Genomic DNA, 21814 nt, shown 5'->3' with positions numbered 1-21814 from the left:
ACAGTCTGAGGCTCTACTACACTGCATGTCTAAATGAAATATTTATGACCTTCTCCCCAGGGAGATAATATAAAAAATATCCTATTTATGCAGTTAAAAAATAGGCACATTTCAAAACTCATTTGTGTTTTAAGTAATGACAGACCTGGAAAGACAATAAAAATGTCTTCCTTTAATCTACTTTTAACAAAATTACATTAAAATGGACTTGGCAGCCACAGACAGAAAGAGACAGACTCCATGAGGGAAGCTCATCATCACTGGCAGATTTAGGCATGGGCAACATGAGCAGCTGCCCAGGGTGGCATCTTGGGGGGGGGGGGGGTACGAGGCACCTGCCCTGACAAGTGGATTCACTGAACTCCACCAGCCATCTCATTTACAATCACCACCCCGGGCAACAACTTTGGGGGCGTGCTGAAACAGGTTTCGCCCAGGGCGCCATACTAGCTAAAACCGTTACTGCTCATCATCCCATGTAAGGTACCAGAGAAAGATTTATAACATGATGACTCAGGACTGAACCTTAATAATGACAATGATTTCAGCCTAAGGTGCCAACATTACCTCATAAATCTATGCTGATGTATCCGTATAAGCTCTAGAACTCTCGTATGTTATCATTAATCAATAAGTCCTTCATTTGTTGGTGATATGTCTGAAACAGTCAGGAGCGAATTCAGTAAACAGTTGCACTTTTGTGTGTGGTATTTCTGAGCAAAAACCTGCATCTTATTCACTAACCACCCACATTCCAGTGTAACCAGCCACTAAATGCACTGAAATAGTGCCGTGGCATATTAAAACTAAATCACTGTCATTCTTTTCAGGGCAAACACGCCTCCTTTCTATATAAATTCGGCTATTTATAGATTGCACCTTTTTGCCTTGTGAAATTACATTTATTTTGTAAGAGACATTAAGAGACATTTGTGTACATTTTCTAGCAATGAAGGCAGCAGTAATGCATCAAATGATGATGAAATGATGGAGAAGAGCATTACAACCGGGAATATATCCAGATGCATGGTTTACTGTAGTTGAGTACCCTTTCAGCATTTTAAAAAGCTGATTCAAGTGCCTGGATTCCGGTGGTGAAGAGATACTGTACAGTCTCAGTAACGTGGGGCAGATCATGTTATTCTGCTGCATTCTCCAAAACCTAGAACTCAGAACTGACCCAGTACTACATTTTTCAGCGTGCTTGTGATGTTACCTGATTTGCATAACTTCTTTAGTAAATAAGGTGCTAAAACAACACAGAGAGCATTTGCAAATAAAAAGCGTTATAAGTGGGCACAATTCATTTTTACTGAATTCCTCCCAATTTATTTATTTATTTTTTTGTCTTTTAGAGTGAGGCACTGTGAAGCTAAATATATTCAGGAGTTCTGTAAACAGAATTTAGTAAATAGAACTCGGTTTTCCTGCTTTTTCTGTCCCTCATGAGACAGCATTGTAAAGCGAGGGAGCAATATCAGAGCAGAGACTAGGGGATACAGCAGGGAAGAGGTCATGTAGGTCAGACTGAATGGTTAAGACCTGGAGCTATACACCTGAGCAAAGCACAGGGAATGGGCTGCTTACCCTCCTGCCCTCCAGAAACTTGAGTGCTCTTCCCACGTTAGCAACCCAATGGATCCTCCTCAGCTTGCGGCCTCGCTCACATGGCTGTCAGATGGGAGAGGATAGTACAGCAGACAAAAGGAAAAAGGTGATGACAGAGAGAGGAAAATGTAAATAGCCGGCGAGGAAGGGGAGAAGGGATAAAGCGAACAGAAATGCAGAAATAGAAAGCAAGTAAATGAGAAGGATTGTTATATGCAGTACAGAGAGAAAGGCAAAAGAAAATAATAATAAAATATATTATGCCACATCAAAAAGATGGCAAGAGAGAAAAGTAAAGAAAAAAACAAATACACTTATCAAAGTACCATGTGCTCCTCAGTATATTGATTGTAACAGCACTGTAAAGACCTGAGGCATTACTAGCCTTATGGGACTGTTCTTTCTAAGTATGGGTATTCATGTGTGTGTGTGCGTGCGTGCGTGTGTGTGTGTAAGTGCAAATAATGTGTGATAAATATATAAATAGTAATTTGTACAGCTGTTAAGTATCTTTATAAATACCAAACAGAAAAAAAAATACTGAATGTATACAAAGGGACTAATTTCCCAAACTAAATGGTGCTTACCAGTTTGTGTCCAGACAGGACTTCAAGAAGAGCTAACAACATCACCCCATCTTTAATGTCTTCAAAAAGATCTGAGACCACCAAGGGAGGATTACACTGGGGAGGGAAAACAAATGATTTTTCATTTACTTACAGTGGCAAGAAAATGTATGTGAACCCTTTGGAACTAGCTGGTTTTCTGCATTAATTGGTTATAAAATGTGATCTCATCTTCATCAAAGTCACAAGTATAGACAAACTCAATGTGATTAATCTAACAACACACAAATAATTATAATCTTTCATACCTTTATTGAACACATCCCATTAAATATTCACAGTACTGTGGAAAAAGTAAGTGAACCCATGGATTTAATCACTTTTCGATCCTCCTTTGGCAGCAATAACCTCAACCAAGCATTTCCGGTAGCGGATTAGACCTACACAACGTTCAGAAGGGAATTTTGGACCATTAATCCTTACAGATCTGCTTCAGCTCAGCCATATTCTTAGGATATCTGATGTGAACGGCTCTCTTGAGGTCATTCCACAGCATCACTATTGGATTAAGGTCTGGGCTTTGACTGGGCCACTCATTCTGTGGATTTACTTAGATGTTTATGGTCATTTTCCCAGCTTCTACTTTGCTTTAGCTGGCGCACAGTCACCCTGATATTATCCTGTAGGATATCTTGATTAACTGGGAATTCATTTTTCCCTCGATGATGGCAAGAGGACCAGGCCTTGAAACAGCAAAGAAGCCCCAAATCATGATGCTCCCTCCACCATACTTCACTGCTGAGATGACGTTTTCATGTTGGTATGCAGTGCCCTTTTTATGCCAATTCCTTAGTTTCATCAGTCCACAAAACATTTTCCCAGTAGCATTGTGGAGTGTCAAGGTAGTCTTTGGCAAGCATCAGGTGCACAGCAATGTTTTTGTCGGAAAGCAGTGGCTTCCTTTGTGGTATCCTGCCATGGACACCATGCCTGTATGTTTTCCATATAGTAGACTGATAAACAGATATTTTAACCATTTCCAAGGATTCCTTCAAGACTTTAGCTGTCACTCTAGGCTTCTTTTTTTACCTCATTGAGCATTCTGCGGTGTGACCTTTTTTGAGTCATCTTGGCTGGATGGCCAGTTCTAGGAAAAGTAGCCACAGTACTAAATCATCTCCATTTATAGACAGTTTGTCTAACTGTGAACAGATGAATATCTAAGCTGTTCGAGAACAACAAAACAACAATTCTTGATTATAGGTCCTCTGAGATCTCTTTTTTGTGAGGCATTGTCCACATCAGCAGATGCCTCTGTATAGCAATCTACTTTTTTATCCTTTAAGTCCTTTTTATAAGTCAAAATAGCTCTAACCCACACCTGCAATCTCATTTCATTAACTGGATGCCATGTTTGCCAACTCCAAACTCTCCTGACTAATTAGCTTTTGTTGATGTCATTAGCCTAGGGGTTCATATACTTTATCCAGTCTACACTGTAAATGTTTGAATGATGTGTTTAATATGTACGAGAACAACACAATAATGTGTGTGTTATTAGTTAAAACAGAATGTGTTTGTTCATTATTGTAATTTAGATGAAGATCAAACAAGATTCTAAAACAAATTTATACTTAAATGCAAGTAATTTCAAAGGGTTCACATGTGAACCCTTTCACTATGTGAATTCTGCAGCATTCCTCTTTACGAAACGTTTTCAGTTCAGCAATATTCTTGGGCTCTCTGGTATGAATTGCCCTCTTGAGGTCATGCCAAAGCATCTCAGTCGGGTTAAGCCACTCCAGAAGGAGTTTTCCTCTGTTGAAGCCATTCTGTTGCACATCCTTTTTCCACCCAGTGCTATGAATAAATAAATGGTGTGTTCGATATAATCATGAAAACTTACCATTTTTGTGTGTTATTTGTTTAAGCAGACTGTGTAAGTCTGTTGTTGTGATTTAGTTGAAAATCAGATCAAATTTGGGGTGTTTGAATTGATTGATCAAAGCTTTGACAGATAAGAGAGCTTGAAGCAAAAGCCGGTTTGGATTTGGGCGCTGTGACAGTCCTGAGCTTAAGAAGTATTCAAAAAGCCTGAGTAAAAAGTGCTGATTCTAGCGACAACACAGACTGTCTGACCTGACGAAGCCCCTCCACTAATCCATCCAAACAGCCTCTCTTTACCCGGACGAGACATCCAGGATTTCTCTTAAGACAGCAATCACATGACTGGGATTTGGAGTGGAAAGCAGCTGGGTGGCAAAGTCATTCATGAGGAGATTAATATGAAACAGTGAAAGTGAGAGAAAGAGAGAGAGAGAGAGAGAAAGAGATAAAGAGAGAGAAATGTAGAGGGGGTGAGAACTTAAATTACAAAGAATGGAAAGATATAGAGAGTAAAAAAATATCGGAAAAGTGAAAGCGAACAATGTCAAGAGGAAACAACAGTGAGGATGGGTTAGACAGAGACGGGAAAGTGAGAGATGTTTTTTAAAGATAAATTCTTAAAGCATTTTTTAGAGAGTAGGGGGATGAATCACTAAGACATTCCAATTAGCTCTAAATAATCCAAAAGCTAATTGGATAAAACCACTTTATAGGATATTACATTAAACGAGGCACTTTGAGTAATTATGTGACTAATGAAAAATAAGAGAAAAAAATCACAAAGGCACAAGCAGCAGGGCTTAACAAACTAATTATCTGTGTCTGTTTATTACTGATGGTAATAGATTGTCACGGCAGGTGCTGGTGATGTATTCAACTGACTGACAGCATGTATCAGGGGTAGGTGTGTTATTTGGGTAACCCAATCAAAGCTCATGTGAAAGAGAGAGAAACTGTTAGAGGCCAGAGATGAGTTCAATTAAGGTAGAGAGAAGGACATGGCTGAATACTGAATATTCTTACAAAGAGCAACTGCAGTTTGTGCACCAAAACACTGTGCAATATATTTATTATATATCTGCATTATCCTAACAGATCGCTATGTCCTGCAATAAATTTACACATCTATATGCTATGTGACTGAACTAAATGAATATCGCAATATTCAGTAAGTTTGATGTTTCAAAGGGAATCACCAGCCTACCCCTTTAATTCCATACCATATTATACACTAGACTTAAGGTAAACCTATTACCTACTGTATATCAGGGGTAGCCAACCCTGTTCCTGGAGAGCTATCTTCCCACAGAGTTTAGATCCAACCCTAATCAAACACACCTTAACTACACTGTAAAAAAAAAATCTGTAAAATTTACGGAAAATTACAGGCAGCTCTGGTTGCCAAACATTTACCGTAAAAAATACAGTGACCATGTTTCAGGCTTTACAGGATGTAATTTTGATGCCTGTATATTTTACGGTTCATTATCGTTTATATTATTAAATTATATAAACTTGATACACAACATTCTGGAACTATAAAAATCTGCTTTTCACTTTATAATGTATTGTTAATCACTGTAGTAATTGCAGAAATAAATGTTACTTTATTTATGAAGTTACGTTCAGTAGCCTGCCGAGTGATACGTGTCCATTAAGGAGAATTTTCTCAACAAAAAAAAAAAAAAAAGGAACAGATTAATTAAAGGAAAAGTTCACCCAAAAATGATAATTCTCTTATCATTTACTCACCTTTATGTCATCTAAAACTCGTATGACTTTCTTTCTTGTGCTGAACACAGACGAAAATATTTGAATGGAGATATGATGTCTGTGTGTCCACACAATACAACTGAATGGTGACCAAATTTTTGAAGCTCCAAAAAGCACATAAAGGCTGCATAAAGGTAATCCATAAAACTCCAGTGATTTAATCCATGTCTTCTGAAGCGATCCAATCAATTTATGGATTACGTTTATGCTGCCTTTATGTCCTTTTTGGAACTTGAATATCTGATCACCACTCACTTGCATTATATGGACAAAAACACCTAATATCTTCATCAAAATATCTTTGTTTGTGTTCCATGGAAGAAAGAAAGTCATACGAGTTTTAAATGACAATAAGGGTGAGTAATGAGATGAGGGAATTATAATTTTTGGGTGAACTATTCCTTTAACTGAGGGAACGGTCTACAAATTCGTTGGTGCAGTTTATGAATCCATGGGTACTAATTGCTAAATTTGTGGGGGTGGTTTACAAATGACCGAGTAGGCCAACTGATAGCTAAATTGAGGATACAGTTTACGAATCTGTGGTTACAAATTACAATATGAAGGTTTTAACCTCTAGTCTTCCTATTGCTGTTGACATGCTGTCTGTTATCAGACTCACAATTCAGTGAAATCTGATGAGGTGTTGATATATGTCTAGTAACAAAGCAGGTGGAGGCATCAGAGTGTCCGGGTGGCTGCTGTGTGCTGCTCGCCCATGCTATCTATCAAATACATGAGAAATGAGCTCATCCTCAATACTGGGCAAGCCATAATTAAGCCCTAACCCTGTCTGAGAGGATTTGTCAAAATTGAAATGGAGGGTGGCCTCTCTTTCGTTAGAACGCACTCCTCATCTCCCTCTCTCTTCCCCTCTCTCTCTCTAGTGGGTAATCAAGTTGAGGCTCTTAGGCAGATCAGTGTTTCAGTCCTGCCTCTCTGATGTCCTTCAAATTTGCAAGCACATGCATAAGTAAAGAAGCCTGAGGCTCTGTGCATCCTGTGATGGTATCATATAATTAATGGTTTGGAGTATGAGGATTCTGTTAAATCTCTTAATGCAATACTGATCAATACTGTTGCAATTGATTATTGGGTTGAACCAAGTTCTTTCTCTGAAGCTGATCAGTTATTTTGTGTTTTTGTGCCAAGGATGTAAACAGTGATATTAAAACTAAGCCTAGAGTTCAAAATTACTTTCATGTACACACTTTTTCCATGCAGCTGTATTTGAAACCCTCTTGTAGCTGTGGTGACTAGTTTTTTATTTTATTTTATTAATATCAGGGTAATATAACACACAGAATAATGTTACAAATTTTCATTTAATAATAAAAAAATTAAAACATAAAAAAGTTTGCTAGATTTACGCTGCTAATTTAAGGCAGAAATGCATGATCACAGTCTGTGAAAAGGGATCATATGCATATTACATATTACAATAAGCACATATTTACATAAAAGGGATGAGCCACAACTCTTGGGAAGGGACCTGTCATGCTTTAGTAACGCATACTTTGCAAATGGCAGTAATTTGAAAACCAGCCAGTGAGCATTCAAGTTGTGCAAACATAAACAAGATTGTTTAAAGCCTTACTGCAACATCCTTATCACTCATTAGTGAAATTTGGAACTAACAGACTTAATTTACTCTGTTCACACCTAATTACATTTCATTTTTTAATACCTGTAGGTGAATCATCTAGAAGTCTTTTGATAATCCTATAAAAGAATGAGAGGATAGGGAGAAATGGTGTGGAATTCTCATTCCGTGCTATCTCACCAATGTTAAGAATGAATCCTGTGCCTTTAGGCTATTAATTAGACAACTGGAAAATCACAGGAGATGATTTGCATTAGAAGTTCAGTGGAGGCTAGAGACAGACAATATGATCAGAAATAAAACTTGAAACCTAAACATGCTTGAAACAGTGCTCACTAAAATAGCACACACAGTTTCTCTCCAGTTTATTAGCTAAAGCAGTAGGAATGCCTTCAGAAACAGATGCATGAAAAAACAAAAGTGTTCAGTGAACAATTTTTTGTTATTGTTTTTTATATATTTTTGCTATTTGCCACATGCATTCCCAAAGTTCTCCTGAAAATACTTGAGAGTGCTGTCACAAAGGCAACGTCATTCAGCGGTGGAATGAGGTTAAAGGACACCAGCAAAGAAGTGGGAACAGCGGGTGTCTGGGATAGCGTGTTGGTTTTTAGCTACTGAACAAATCATTTAGATTTATAAGATATAGTGAAGATAATTGATACTGACGCTTGTAGAGTACGCTCAAATAGTTCTCTTTCCGCACACACATTTAATGAATAAAGTGTCATGTTTTGTGTGTATTGAAGCAATCAGATCATGCAATATCTCTGTCACACAATATAATTTGAAGTCCAAGATAATATATTCCCAATACAGTTCACTGAATGAAATAATGAAGACTTACTTTCTAAGATTGATCTGAGCTCTATCTGTATCCCTTTAATGAACTCTAACTCATGACACAGAACAAATAATTATAATTTTTGCAAGATATGGAGGCTTATTTGAATAGTAAAAGCTGATGGGGGGCTAAACAATGTAAACAGAAACTACACACATCTAAAGTCCTATTAGGCCCAGAGGAAATTTCTGCACCTACTTTAGGAGAATTATGTGGAAAGGATTTAAAGGGGTCATGAAATTGTCTTTTTTATATAGTTTTATTATTTTCCCTGAGGTCCACTGATAATATAAGTCCACTCCAGTACCATAAAATATCGAACAGTCATGACATTTAAAATATTCATGAATGAAATGGTTTACTTACATTTTTGAAGTGTTTTTAACTGCACCATCCTTCAATAACAGTTCCTTTGCAAAGTTTTAATCGCATTATGATTAGTTCACAAACAGTCCACGCTGACATGAGAAAAAAAATGCACGTACATAGTCCAAAGCACGAGGAAACAAGACATACACACATACTGTAACACTGCCGGAAATGCATCAAAAAGGTCAAAGACTTCTATCTAGTGGATGTTTACATACACCAACAATTAAAAATAGTGCAGATGAGTGAAAGAAGGAGTCCATGACATGTTTGTACTCAAAACAGCAAGAGGCAGAGCAGCTGAATGAAAGAGAATGGCATCTCCTTTTCAGAGTTGTAACTTGACACCACGTCTTTTAAAAGCAACACCAGATACATGACAGCGGTCAAAGACATCTGTCTAGTGTATGTTTATATACAAAAATAATTCAAAATATTCCAGATGGGTCCCCTTTGGTGTTCAGGAATAGTTAGCCACACTAGGCTTGCTCTCTCTCAGTTTACGAACTGAAGCACCAGTGGATGGGACCAAGGATGCGATGACGTAAAGTAGGCATTGATGTTTTTTCACTGTAGAGGCAGTCATGAATAGTGGTAGTGATTTTGATTCATTTCAATGACTCGATTTATTTGATTATGTTCACCAAAAATATCCATTCAGATTCGTTAACTGATTCGTTCATTGACAATTTCTGTAAGTTACGCCTTTGCGCTTGTAGATGGAGCCAAATTACCATTTTTTTTATTAATTGCATTGAACTAAAAGCATTCATTCACGACCAGAATAAGTCTAATTATCCTTATTTAAAATTGAAGTGTTTACGATTCTACTAAGAGACTTCACTGCAGAGTGTTTAAGCATAATAAGATTTTCACCCAAATGACAACAAAAGCATATATATCATACTGTGAACTGCTGAGCATGACTATTTATCAAGCTATGCAAAAAAAGACAACAATACTAGCCTACAAAATAATTATGAGTTTCAATAACGTTCATACGTATGTAATTGTAATGTGTGGTCATCACTTACTTTTATTCATAATGAATCTGGCCCTTTTTCTTGTTGAACGAGATTGATGAACTGAACAAACGACATGCAGCTTTGTTCGCAAACCAGTTTACCATTACATTCAGTTCATTCATGAACAACTTCGTCTCATCTCGTTCAGACTCAAAGAAGCGACTGGTTTAGCGAAGGGCTTATTCGTTCAGCGGATGAAACCAATAATATGCTGCCTCACAGCCTGCACTCGAATGCTATTGGCTCACACTAAAGTCAGTCTTTACAGGAATGAAAAGCAGTAGAGCTCACTGACTTCGAAAGGGAGAGATGTATAAACAAGAAATATAAGTCAGTGTATGGAGGTGAACAAGAATAATTCGATCACTTAAATTTTTTTTCAAAAAGACAGAATCGTTCATGAACGAAACATCACTAGTCATGAATTAATGGGCCCCCAAATGACGTAGGGAAGTCGTGGAAGCAGAAAACGAGGCATTTTTGCAGCTTGGCTTCAATAAATGCTTTTATTGCATTGGGGATTAAGTTTTGAGTTCTGAAATTTACAGTATGTTTTTATAATTGAATTACTTCTTATATGTAAAAGTATCAAGGAATTCCTCATGACATGACCCCTTTAAGCATGGTAAAATCTGTTAAACGGATCTGAGAGTACTACATTCATTACGGCAGCTGAAAGCATAATCAGATCACATTTTATCATGAGATCATAATGAACCTTTGTGATATAAAAACAAGCCAGTTCATTTCAAAAGCCAAAATCTGTGTATCGGTAAGCGTTTCATGCTTCAGAAAACATCTAGTCATGCAATGGCCATTTAAATAGGTATGCACACTTTAATCATCTGAGGATTCTTGTCAGAAAAATAATCAGAGCATATACAAATTCATAAAACTGTCATTTTGATGCACATTGATGCTATTAATCTCAAAAGCCAACTCTAACTGACAGGTCCAATATGTTCTTAACAGACGGTAATATACAAACAAATAGAGAAATAAATAACGGCAAGAGAGTTTACTTAAAATATCATTAGACATTAACACATTCAAATCTTCGTGGGCTGCAATTTTATGCTGGAAAGGTGCTGGTATGCAACCTAATACGAAATACCACGTCAAGATGTATTTCCCCACAGACTGATATTTCAAATACATTTTTTGCTTCTCGTCATATAGGATGATTCAAGTCAGGTCTTGGTGATAACACTGGAAATATTAAGAGTGCCGGGGTAAATGCGAACGGCTTGACCTGTCACTCTTTACGCACAAATCAACATGCCATTATCCTATTTTTACAATCATACGGTAAGCCTAATTGTTACTGTGTTCAGTATTGCTGGTTAATTTATACAAGCACATGTTATTGGGTATGCATTTATTAACTAATTGTGATTATGGAATTGTAATTTATTTAAAAGTTAAAGGTGCACTCTGTAATTTTATTTTCATTAAAACATCTCTTTTAAAAAATGAATTGTAATTTTGCAATATATGTAGGAAATCATGCCCACTCACATTAAAATGAAAGACTTAGTCATATCAGTAACCTTATAAAAAGCCATTTTATTCAACATGGAGAGGGTCCACGCATGGGGGTTGCCATGTTAGAATCACATGACTAGCTGAATACTACTCGCTTAATCTCAGTAACCGTCCTGTTATTTGACACTTTCACTCAATAATGATTAAGTAATCATGGCTGACTGTGAATACTAAATTTCTACAATAGCATCTGAAACTGAAAACTATTGATTTTAAATTATGCTGCTTCCAAGCCACTAGGTGTCAGTGTAAGTCCAAGATGACACAAAGACAAAAGTTACTGAGTGCACCTTTAATACATTTTATTTATTGTATTGTATTTCAATTCTTCAAGCTAAAGCTGTCAGCTGTTATCTAACTCTTTCTAGTAGGTAAATCAAAGTTTTTAAAAAGACTATGCTTAAAGGGTGAAGTATGTAATTTCCATGCCTCTAATGGCAATAAATGAAGCTGCATAAATAAACACCGGTTTCAAACAGGTTTCCTAAACACACCCCTTGTCTTTCAAGGTCGTTCAAACAGATAGTCCCGCCCCAAACTCACACCATTGGTTGAGCCAATGTTGCTGTGTTGGGCTGGTCAGGATGCTCAAACAAACAGAGCAATGTTTTGACAGTGCCACAGAGCCATCTTAGCTCACAAAGGTTTATTTTACGTAATGTTGGCTTGTTACATAGCTGTCTGTATGTAATTCCTGTTAGCAGGTTAACTGTACTCTGGCAAAATGAGGCACAGTAATCTATAGAGCAGATTAGAGTGCATGCACAGTATATGATGGACCTGGACTGCTGCCACAAATCTTGTGACAGATTAATTCTGCAAAAAGAAGTGGCAAACAACTTTAAGGTACTTTGTATTTATACTTGTACATATGCATGGATGTATGTTTGTTCAGAAATCACACATATGACTCAGCTTACCTTAGCCAGATGAGCGTTTATCCATTTTGTAAAAGTTCTCTTCTGCACAGCTTCCTGCTCGTCTAAAGAAAAGAAACACAAAACACATTCCTAATTAATCATGAAATGGGCATGCAATAAAGATCATATCTTAAATAAAACATAATATAAGACATTAATAAATGTGGCAGGGGGGGCGTGGTCGAGCACCCGTCCGGAGAGAAAGAAAGCGGTAAGGGCGCTTACACCTGAGCTAAATTATGTCTAACACTTGTCTCTAATTCCAGTGAGCTTGAGGAGAGCGGCATATAAACAGCCATGCCACCACCAGAAGAGAGAGAGAGAGTCTGGCACGAGAGTCTCACGTTACTGAGTTTGTGATACTATAGAGTTGTGTTAAAGACTTTGTGATGATTAAGAGGCTGTGACTAGGAGCCTGTGACGCTAAAGAGTTTGTAAAGCCGAAGAAGTTACTGTGTCAGTTGTGAATGTGTTATCCCTAAGTTTGTGATTAAAAGCTCACCTGAGACCTGAACCTTCCTGTCCCAGTGACCTCATTCCCTCTGGTGCCGAAACCCGGGAATCGAAGTACACCCCATGGAGTCCTCCCACGTGGCTGAGATCCTCAAGTCCCTCGCCAGTCTGCATCAGTCCAACCAGCAATCCCTGCTTGAGCTACGCCAAGACCAGGAACGACAGTTTTTTGAGATCCTGCGAGCTCAAGCAGAGGACCAGCTCGCGATCCAGAGCCTCCTCGGCCAGGAGAGAGAGCAAGTGGCGACCCTGGACCACCGCAGCCAATTGCCTCCACCCACACTCCTGAAGATGGGCGTGGAGGACGATGCCGAGGCTTCCTCGATTTATTTGAGAGGACCGTGGAGATCTGGGCCTGGCCGCGTGACCAGGGGCGGCCAGGCTCCTCCCACTACAGTTGCCGGCGGCTAATCTCCTGGCCTATGAAGACCTCAAAAATTCCATCCTGCAGCGGGTGGGTCATAGCCCAGAACAGTATCGGCAACTGTTCCGGACCTTGAAGCTGGGGAAGACCGACCGCCCGTTTGCCTTTTCCCAACAGCTCCGAGACGCGTGCCGGAAATGGCTGCTGGCGGGGAATCATGACGTCGGGGGAGTGATCGACCAGGTGGTACTGGAACAGCTGATTCATCGACTGCCGCAGGGGACAGCGGAGTGGGTCCAGTGCCACCGCCCGGCGTTGCTGGAGGAAGCCATTCAGCTTGCGGAGGACCACTTGGTTTCGTACCCAAGGGCGGAAGAGCCCTCCTCTCTCTCTCTCTCTCTTCCCCCTGTGTGTTCCCCCCATCCCTCTCACTCTGCTCTCTCCCCAGAGCCCGTTCCTGCTCCGTGGAGGCGGGGAGCTCCGGCACCAAAGCCAGAGGAGGTGGACACCACCTACCTCTACAGTTCCCCCTCGCTCTACCCCTCAGGTGGAAGTGCCCACCGATGCAGGTGCGGGCGTGACGTCTGGACCGGTCTGCTGGGGTTGCAGGGATCCAGGGCACTTCCGAGATCAATGCCCGGTGATGGAGCTGGGGACGGTGGTCCGGATCCCCGACACCCCGCAGGCTGCCCAAGGGGGGTACTCACCAAGCATTGCTGGACACAAACCATGGTCCACCAATGCTGTTTTTATTGGCCGGGCATTGGCGGCGATGTCCGTAGGTGATGTGCGGCATGCCGTGAATGTCAGCTGGTGAATCCACTGGCCACCCCAAAAGCGCCATTGCGCCCCCTTCCATTGATTGAGGTCCCCTTCAAGAGAATTGGCATGGACCTTGTCAGGCCATTAGAGCGGTCAGCACGCGGACATCACTTTGTATTAGTCCTAGTGGATTATGCAACGCGATATCCGGAAGCAGTGCCTCTGCGTAGCATCTCAGCACGTAGTGTTGCGGAGGCACTCTTCAAGATAATCTCCCGGGTGGGGATTCCGAAAGAAATCCTCACCGACCAGGGCACAACTTTTATGTCACGGGCACTACGCAAGCTTTACGAATTATTGGGCATTAAGGTGATACGCACCAGTGTCTACCACCCGCAGACAGACGGCCTGGTGGAGTGTTTTAATAAAACCCTTAAGAACATGATTCGTAAATTCGTGCACGAGGATGCTAGGAATTGGAATAAATGGCTCGACCCCCTGTTATTTGCAGTACGAGAGGTTCCGTAAGCCTCCACTTGATTTTCCCCGTTCGAGCTGCTGTATGGGCGGCGCCCACGCGGGGTGCTTGACATCATCCGCGAAGCCTGGGAGGAGGGACCTTCAGATAAAAAGAATGAAATTCAGTACGTTCTTGATCTTAGAGCAAAACTCCACACCTTGGGATGACTAACACAGGAGAATTTGCTCCAAGCTCAAGAATGGCAGAGCCGACTGTATAATAATGGTGCTCGGCTGCGGGAATTCGCACCGGGAGATAAGGTACTTGTGTTACTACCCACGTCGAGCTCCAAATTACTCGCCAAGTGGCAAGGACCCTTTGAGGTCACACGACGAGTGGGGGATCTCGATTATGAGGTAAAGCGAACCGATAGAGGGGGCACACGTCAAATATATCACCTTGACCTCCTGAAATTGTGGAGGGAGGCAGTCCCTGTGATGTTGGCTACGGTAGTTCCGGAGAGGGCGGAGCTCGGGCTGGAGGTGAATACAAAACCTAATCATAGCACCCCGGTCACTTGCGGAGACCACCTCTCACCATACCATCTCGCAGGGGTTGCCAACTTGCAACAAGAATTTGCAGACGTGTTCTCCCCTCTACCGGGTCGTACGAACCTCATCCAGCACCACATTGAGACCAAACTGGGAGTGGTGGTACGTAGTTACAGGGGGGGCGTGGTCGAGCACCCGTCTGGAGAGAGAGAAAGCGGTAAGGGCGCTTACACCTGAGCTAAATTATGTCTAACATCTGTCTCTAATTCCAGTGAGCTTGAGGAGAGCAGCATATAAACAGCCATGCTATCACCAGGAGAGAGAGTCTGGCACGAGAGTCTCACGGTGAAGCTACTGAGTTCGTGACGCTACAGAGTTGTGATAAAGACTTTGTGACGATTAAGAGACTGTGACTAGGAGCCTGTGACGCTAAAGAGTTTGTAAAGCCGAAGAAGTTACTGTGCCAGTTGTGACTGTGTTATCCATAAGTTTGTGATTAAAAGCTCACCTGAGACCTGAACCTTCCTGTCCCAATGACCTCATTCCCTCACAATAAAGCATTAGAGTTTTATACTAAAGAAATAGTTCACCCAAATAGTTCATCACGAGCCGGTCCTCTGCTTGAGCTCGCAGGATCTCAAAAAAACGTCGTTCCTGGTCTTGGCGTAGCTCAAGCAGGGATTGCTGGTTGGACTGATGCAGACTGGCGAGGGACTTGAGGATCTCAGCCACGTGGGAGGACTCCATGGGGTGTACTTCGATTCCCGGGTTTCGGCACCAGAGGGAATGAGGTCACTGGGACAGGAAGGTTCAGGTCTCAGGTGAGCTTTTAATCACAAACTTAGGGATAACACATTCACAACTGACACAGTAACTTCTTCGGCTTTACAAACTCTTTAGCGTCACAGGCTCCTAGTCACTCTCATCATTTACTTAAATTAACTCAAACATATATGACTTTCTTGCTTCCATGGAACACAAATAAAGATATTTTAATAGAGATATGATGTCTGTTTGTCAATACAATGCAAGTCAATGTTGACCAAATTTTCAAACTCCAAAAATGACATGCACATGCGCATGCATCAAGCACTAGGACGTGTAATTGAGCTTGAAATCATGATCATGCCTAGAGACTGCAATGGCAAGATGTGCAGTGAAAAGCTGTTACATTCTGGTCTGTTCATGTCAGAAGACATGGAATAAACCACTGGAGAATTATGGATTACTTTTATGCTGCCTTTATGTGCTTTTTGGAGCTTGAACATTTGATCACCATTGACTTGCATTGTATGGAAAAACAGATATCATATCTCCATTAAAATATCTTTGTTTGTGTTACTCAGAAGAAAGAAAGTCATACAAGTTTGAGACAACATAGGGTGATTAAAAGAATTATACTTTTTGGGTGAATTATTCCTTTAAATATTTTATACAGAACACAATAGATTTGTTTTATCTTTTATTTGAGGTAATATTGAAAAGCTTTTATTTGATACAAGCTCATAATTTATACTAGAAATAGTGATATTTCCAGTTGTACAGTATAAAGCATGTAGTTGAAAGTAGGATAAATGTGTTGTTCCCCAAACAAAAGATTCTGCCTTATTAGAGTCTTGATAGTTGACTGCAGAGATACAGTAATATTCTTTTTCCTAACTGTTATATCAGCAAGAGATGACAACTGACGCAGACCCAGCATCTTTAATGAAACCAATGTCTGATGGATTACACTGAAGCTAGTCACTGTGTCACACATCGTCTTTGTGCATGTGTGCGTTAGGAGGACGAACTGGCTCATGCATAATGAAGATGACATGCACCTATATCATGTGCTAAAAATTCAGTATTTTGTGAATTAATAGTTTGACTGAGTCTGAATTAGAGCTAAAGTACTCAAATATTGATGAGAAGAGGAGTATGATAGATTTCAATAGAAACGATTTGCTGCTGCATTGGTGTGTATTAGAGTATCAGTGTGTATGTGTGTGCCCAGTCCATCATCATAAGGACAGGGTGACTTTGAGTGGGAAACACAGATGCAAACTCACATAATAAACACAGTCCTCACACATTATGCAGCTATAGAGTCTTATACGCACAAAATGTCCCAAATACATCTACATTGCTATATCCAGGAGTCTGTCCCTTTTTTAAATTGCTACTTAAATTCTTCTAAAATAGCCACCATGTTTAATCAACACTTTATTTTCTGTCTCTCTCTCTCAGTTGCGCACAGTCACACTCATACACCACCAGTGATGAAGTATCTTCAGTCCATCCAAGAACATATGATGCTTTTTTCAACATTTTGTATATATGTGCGCAGGATGCCGTACAGATGACCCCGTTATTCCCAGAACAATATCGATCACACACAGACTCGTCATGTTGGTACCAAATGTTCCACTACCCTGACAATAACTCTATTCTGCCGAGATACTGACAAGGGCAATCTTTGCATCAATTCAGATGTGTTTCCTGCATTTTTACTGATTTAACCCGGGTTCTGGTGGTCCCACAGAAACCAGGAGGTAATTGCATTCACATATTCAGAGGTTGCATTTGCCCTCTAAGAATACATTTTTACTCCACTGACAGTTAAGTTTAGAGTTGGGGTTTGGGTTAGAGCATTAGGTTAATAAAATATGCATTCCTGTTAACAGTATAACATCTTTTAAAACTAAAAACAACTCGCTTAACTCCTTTTGGCACCCCTCTGTGGACGTTTCACCCCGAAACTGGTGCTCACGTGTTCAACAGCACTTCCAGTTTTACCCACTGGGGGCAGTGGTTCGATTGTCAGAAAGCACACACACACATACACACACACAAAAAACAGTTTACTCACACATAATAACTTACATCAGTATAGAAACACACTAAAAGCATCAAAAAGATGCGAATCTGTCACAAAGTATTGCTCATGTGGAATCTACTTAAAAGCATATGTTCATCATTGCAGGAGATGACATATATTCAATGGGATACATATTTATATTCAAGTATGCCAATCCCTTACCACGCAGGTGCTGAGAAACACCTGGCACTAAGTTGAGGGATGTGCCAGACTTCTTGGCAGCTATATCCTCCCACTGTCTTGCCACCTTGCCCTTGACTTCCATTCCAGCAAAGGTCCATGAAGAAGACATACACCTATGATGGTGAGAGGTCTTGCCCAGGGTAAACTACCTTTGCTCTTTCCTCGTGGTAATTTTCTTGCTATCTTTTTCTTCTCTTTGATCTCTCTAAATTTTCAGAGTCCTCCCAGGACTGATCTGTTGCTTGTTGCTCTCTTTTTTGTGTTCCTATTTAATTCCCACAATCCAACATAAGTAACCACACGGTAAAAATTGAGTTCAGTTGCCCATGTTCTTTCTATACTGCCTGCTGTATTGGAGAGAGTATGTGGGAATATGTGCATGTGTGTAACGCCAGTCTCAGCATCTCTCTCTCTCAAGCAGTACAACGGCAGGAACAATCCATTCCCCTTGTGCCTCCAGCCAATCGGTTTGTGTGGGAATGTGTGATGTCTTCACAGATCTCAGCATGTAAACTGGAGGGGGTATTGGTGTGCGTTTGTGGGTGTGTGTGTATGTGTTGTGAGTCACATAGCCAGCACGCACACCCTTTAAAGACCAAACCGGACAGGACGTGCTATGCACTGACATTCCCAAAGATCAGCTGAATAAATTGCTTTCCCCTCCTACATAATGTATTGGATTCCATGGTTTTAGGAAAAGCCACTGGGCTGAGCTTATTAACTTTGCCTGAAAACATTGCTCAAACTGATTTACAGCTCCCAAAGGCTTTATAAACCTCCTTCAACAGTCTAGCTAAACAAATAGCCCTTTACAACTAGATGCATAATTGAGAAGAGATGAGGGCTTTTTGTCCCAGTGCTATAAACAAACAGGCTGTAACACTGGTTTACTATATATAAAATGACTATTACAGAATAAAATACAATTTACACTTTTACATTAATATTCTGCACTGGAGAAGAATAGAGGAATTTAACCACACACCATTGTTGCAGATTTTAAAAATGAAGATATGAGAAAATTAAAAGCCTGGGGAGAATGAAAATTATCTCTAAAATTATGATAGTTTCATTAATCATGGGTATAATTTTCTCCTTTATTCGTCTCCACCCAAAATGGTTTTTAACCATGAAAGTCATTAATATCAAATGGCTCCTGTCATATGCTATCAGTTATCTTCAATTAACTTCTCAAGCATGGAATGCCTTCTGCACAAGCTTTAATGAAAATCACTCTTTGACAGGTGTGTGCATGCATACATGTATGTATTTGTCGGTCTGTCTGTATGTATGTATGTATGTGTTTTTGTGAGAGAAAGAGTATCTGAGTTTAGGTCTTTGTGTGAATGTGGCAGAAAACTGTGAAGATTGATCACTTGTCATCAAACGATGATGTCTACTATACATTTATGGTGGCTAATGTTCTCTATTGACAGATAAGTGACAGCAGAAGTAATCAGCCATCAATGCTTTGCTATGAAAGTGTCTAGTCTCTGTCCATGGTCCTGAACTGAGGTCATTTTTCTGGGTAGTGCATTGAGCAAATCATTTAAACACTATCATTACTCTGACGCCCTCAAAACAAAAGCAATACAGAAGCAATGAAAAACAAGTATTTCCTATTTTTTTAATAATGAAAAACTGAGAATATAAAATCTATTTAGCTATTTTTATATTATATAAAGCCTTTGTCTATTTTTTATATATTCAGGAGAAAGGAGCCACTTTAGTGTAGAGAACAATGAGAAAGAGACTGAAAAAAGAGATAGCATTTAGAAAAAGCATTAATTCTCATTTCATTCGATTTTAAACAGGGGATATTGTGTTACTAAAAGAAGCACCTTGTGTGGAGGCTCAGGGCTATTCTAGACAAGGGATCTGTAGGGGTTAAAGTAAAAACAGATGCTGGGTTACTGTGCCTGATACCTGAGGCTATCCAACTAACTCCCCTTTGTAATGCTCTATTTAAGCCAGTGTTCACCAGTACCAAAAGGTCTACAAGGCACAAAAAAAGAAAATAGACAATTACACCACTAAGTACAGTACACCACCTAGTGGTACAGTATGCTTAGGAAATCAAATTGCACTAGAAGCCTTTAAGCTGAAATGTGGGTCTACAATGCCATTAGATTCAAGGAAAGATATTCATGGAAGCGTGTGTTTAGAATCTTGACAAAGCTTTCTTAGTTAAAAGTGCAGCCCCACTGCCATATATTCTTGGGATATGTATGCACGCGCTGTGCCTGGTGATTTCCCAAGGGAATACTTTTTATTTGACAATACACAAAAAATTTTGATAATCCAGCAATCACAACCAAAAACAAGAGCTTGAAAAAGTTACACATACAGGATTTTAGAATACAGCCTGCCTGTGCAGACTTCCTTTTGACTTTAATTGTTCTTAAATTAAGCTTTTTACAGTTATCACAAACTAACACTAACCTCCCCCTTATCCAAAACCATTGACATTTAGGTTTGAAATAAAGCATTATTTAGTCCCTTTATGCAGCTTTTATAAATGAGCACCATCCTCAATGTTTTTTTTTTAGGCTTTACTACATTTTCTTTGTACCTCGTCAGAAAAATGGCCGTCATAAGTCTAGTGAAACAAGACACTTTTCCATTATTGCTCAATTTCATCCATCACTATAGCAACAACGCTCTACACATCAGGGCACTATTTATATCCCTGGCCAGTGAATGCGGCTATTAGCACTTCACCCTTGCAGATAACGGAAGTCTTAGAGAGCTTGAGAGTGTCTCCCCTCCCGCACTTTTCCGCTCAAATATGTGAACCTTTCAAATGCGAATAATTTTGCACCGGCGCCAATCCCTTATGCTGCCAAATTAGCATTACTAATTACAGTCCAAAGCCACAAATGATTTTATGAATAACTCAAGATGATTACTACAATGAGAACTTCCTCCTGTGGTTTCAGACTATTTGAGCGCTTATTGGAACAGATGCTCTCACAATACATCTCAAATTTGGAGGGTGTCTAGACATATTCTGCTAAATAAATGGGCAAATATAAAAAGGTAGAAAAAATGAGAGAGTCATAAAAATTCAACTGCACAGTACTGTCAATCATTTAATTTATTCATAGCTTAGCTAGCTTAGTTTATTTGGGCAGAGCAATTTAAATTAATAAGGAAAGTGAAGAGTTTTGTCAAATGTGACTGTTCAAGAAAATATAAAAAAACAGTCTAACATGTAAACAAAATATAAAGAAGAAAAAAGGAAAAGAAAGAACAGGACATGAATGAAGGAAAAAGATAGATAGATAGATAGAAAGAACAGGACATGAAAGAAAGAAAGAAAGAAAGAAAGAAAGAAAGAAAAGAAAACAGGACATGAATGAAAGAAAGAAAGAAAGAAAGAAAGAAAGAAAGAAAGAAAGAAAGAATAAATTGAAAGAAAGAAAGAACAGGACACGAAAGAAAGACCAGGACATGAAGAAAGAAAGAAAGAAAGAAAGAAAGAAAGAAAGAAAGAAAGAAAGAAAGAAAGAAAGAGAAAGAAGGAACAGGACATGAAAGAAAGAAAGAAAGAAAAGAAAGAAAGAAAGAAAGAAAGAGAAAGAAAGAACAGGACATGAAAGAAAGAAAGAAAGAAAGAAAGAAAGAAAGAAAGAAAGAAAGAACAGGACATGAAAGAAAGAAAGAAAGAAAGAACAGGACATGAAAGAAAGAAAGAAAGAACAGGACATGAAAGAAAGACCAGGACATGAAAGAAAGAAAGAAAGAAAGAAAGAGAAAGAAGGAACAGGACATGAAAGAAAGAAAGAAAGAAAGAAAGAAAGAAAGAAAGAAAGAACAGGACATGAAAGAAAGAAAGAAAGAAAGAAAGAAAGAAAGAAAGAACAGGACATGAAAGAAAGAAAGAAAGAAAGAAAGAACAGGACATGAAAGAAAGAAAGAAAGAACAGGACATGAAAGAAAGACCAGGACATGAAAGAAAGAAAGAAAGAAAGAAAGAGA

General features: G+C 39.5%; 1 protein-coding gene across 1 annotated transcript in view; it reads right to left on the bottom strand.

Moving 5' to 3' along the window:
• Positions 1–17915, bottom strand: part of LOC127409952 (nesprin-1-like) — a 195613-nt gene extending 177698 nt beyond the window's left edge. The window contains exons 1-4 of the mRNA XM_051644943.1: positions 17813–17915; positions 12141–12202; positions 2196–2291; positions 1588–1671 (exon numbers count right to left, since the gene is read on the bottom strand). Of these exons, the coding sequence (XP_051500903.1) occupies positions 1588–1671; positions 2196–2291; positions 12141–12202; positions 17813–17915 (345 nt within the window). The remainder of the gene's footprint in view (positions 1–1587; positions 1672–2195; positions 2292–12140; positions 12203–17812) is intronic.
• Positions 17916–21814: the final 3899 nt, after the last annotated feature.

Source organism: Myxocyprinus asiaticus, chromosome 19 (assembly GCF_019703515.2).
Source record: "Myxocyprinus asiaticus isolate MX2 ecotype Aquarium Trade chromosome 19, UBuf_Myxa_2, whole genome shotgun sequence".
NCBI classification, from domain to species: Eukaryota; Metazoa; Chordata; class Actinopteri; order Cypriniformes; family Catostomidae; genus Myxocyprinus; species Myxocyprinus asiaticus.
Note: the sequence above shows the minus strand (reverse complement) of the source record. Positions and strands in the feature narration are given on the sequence as shown.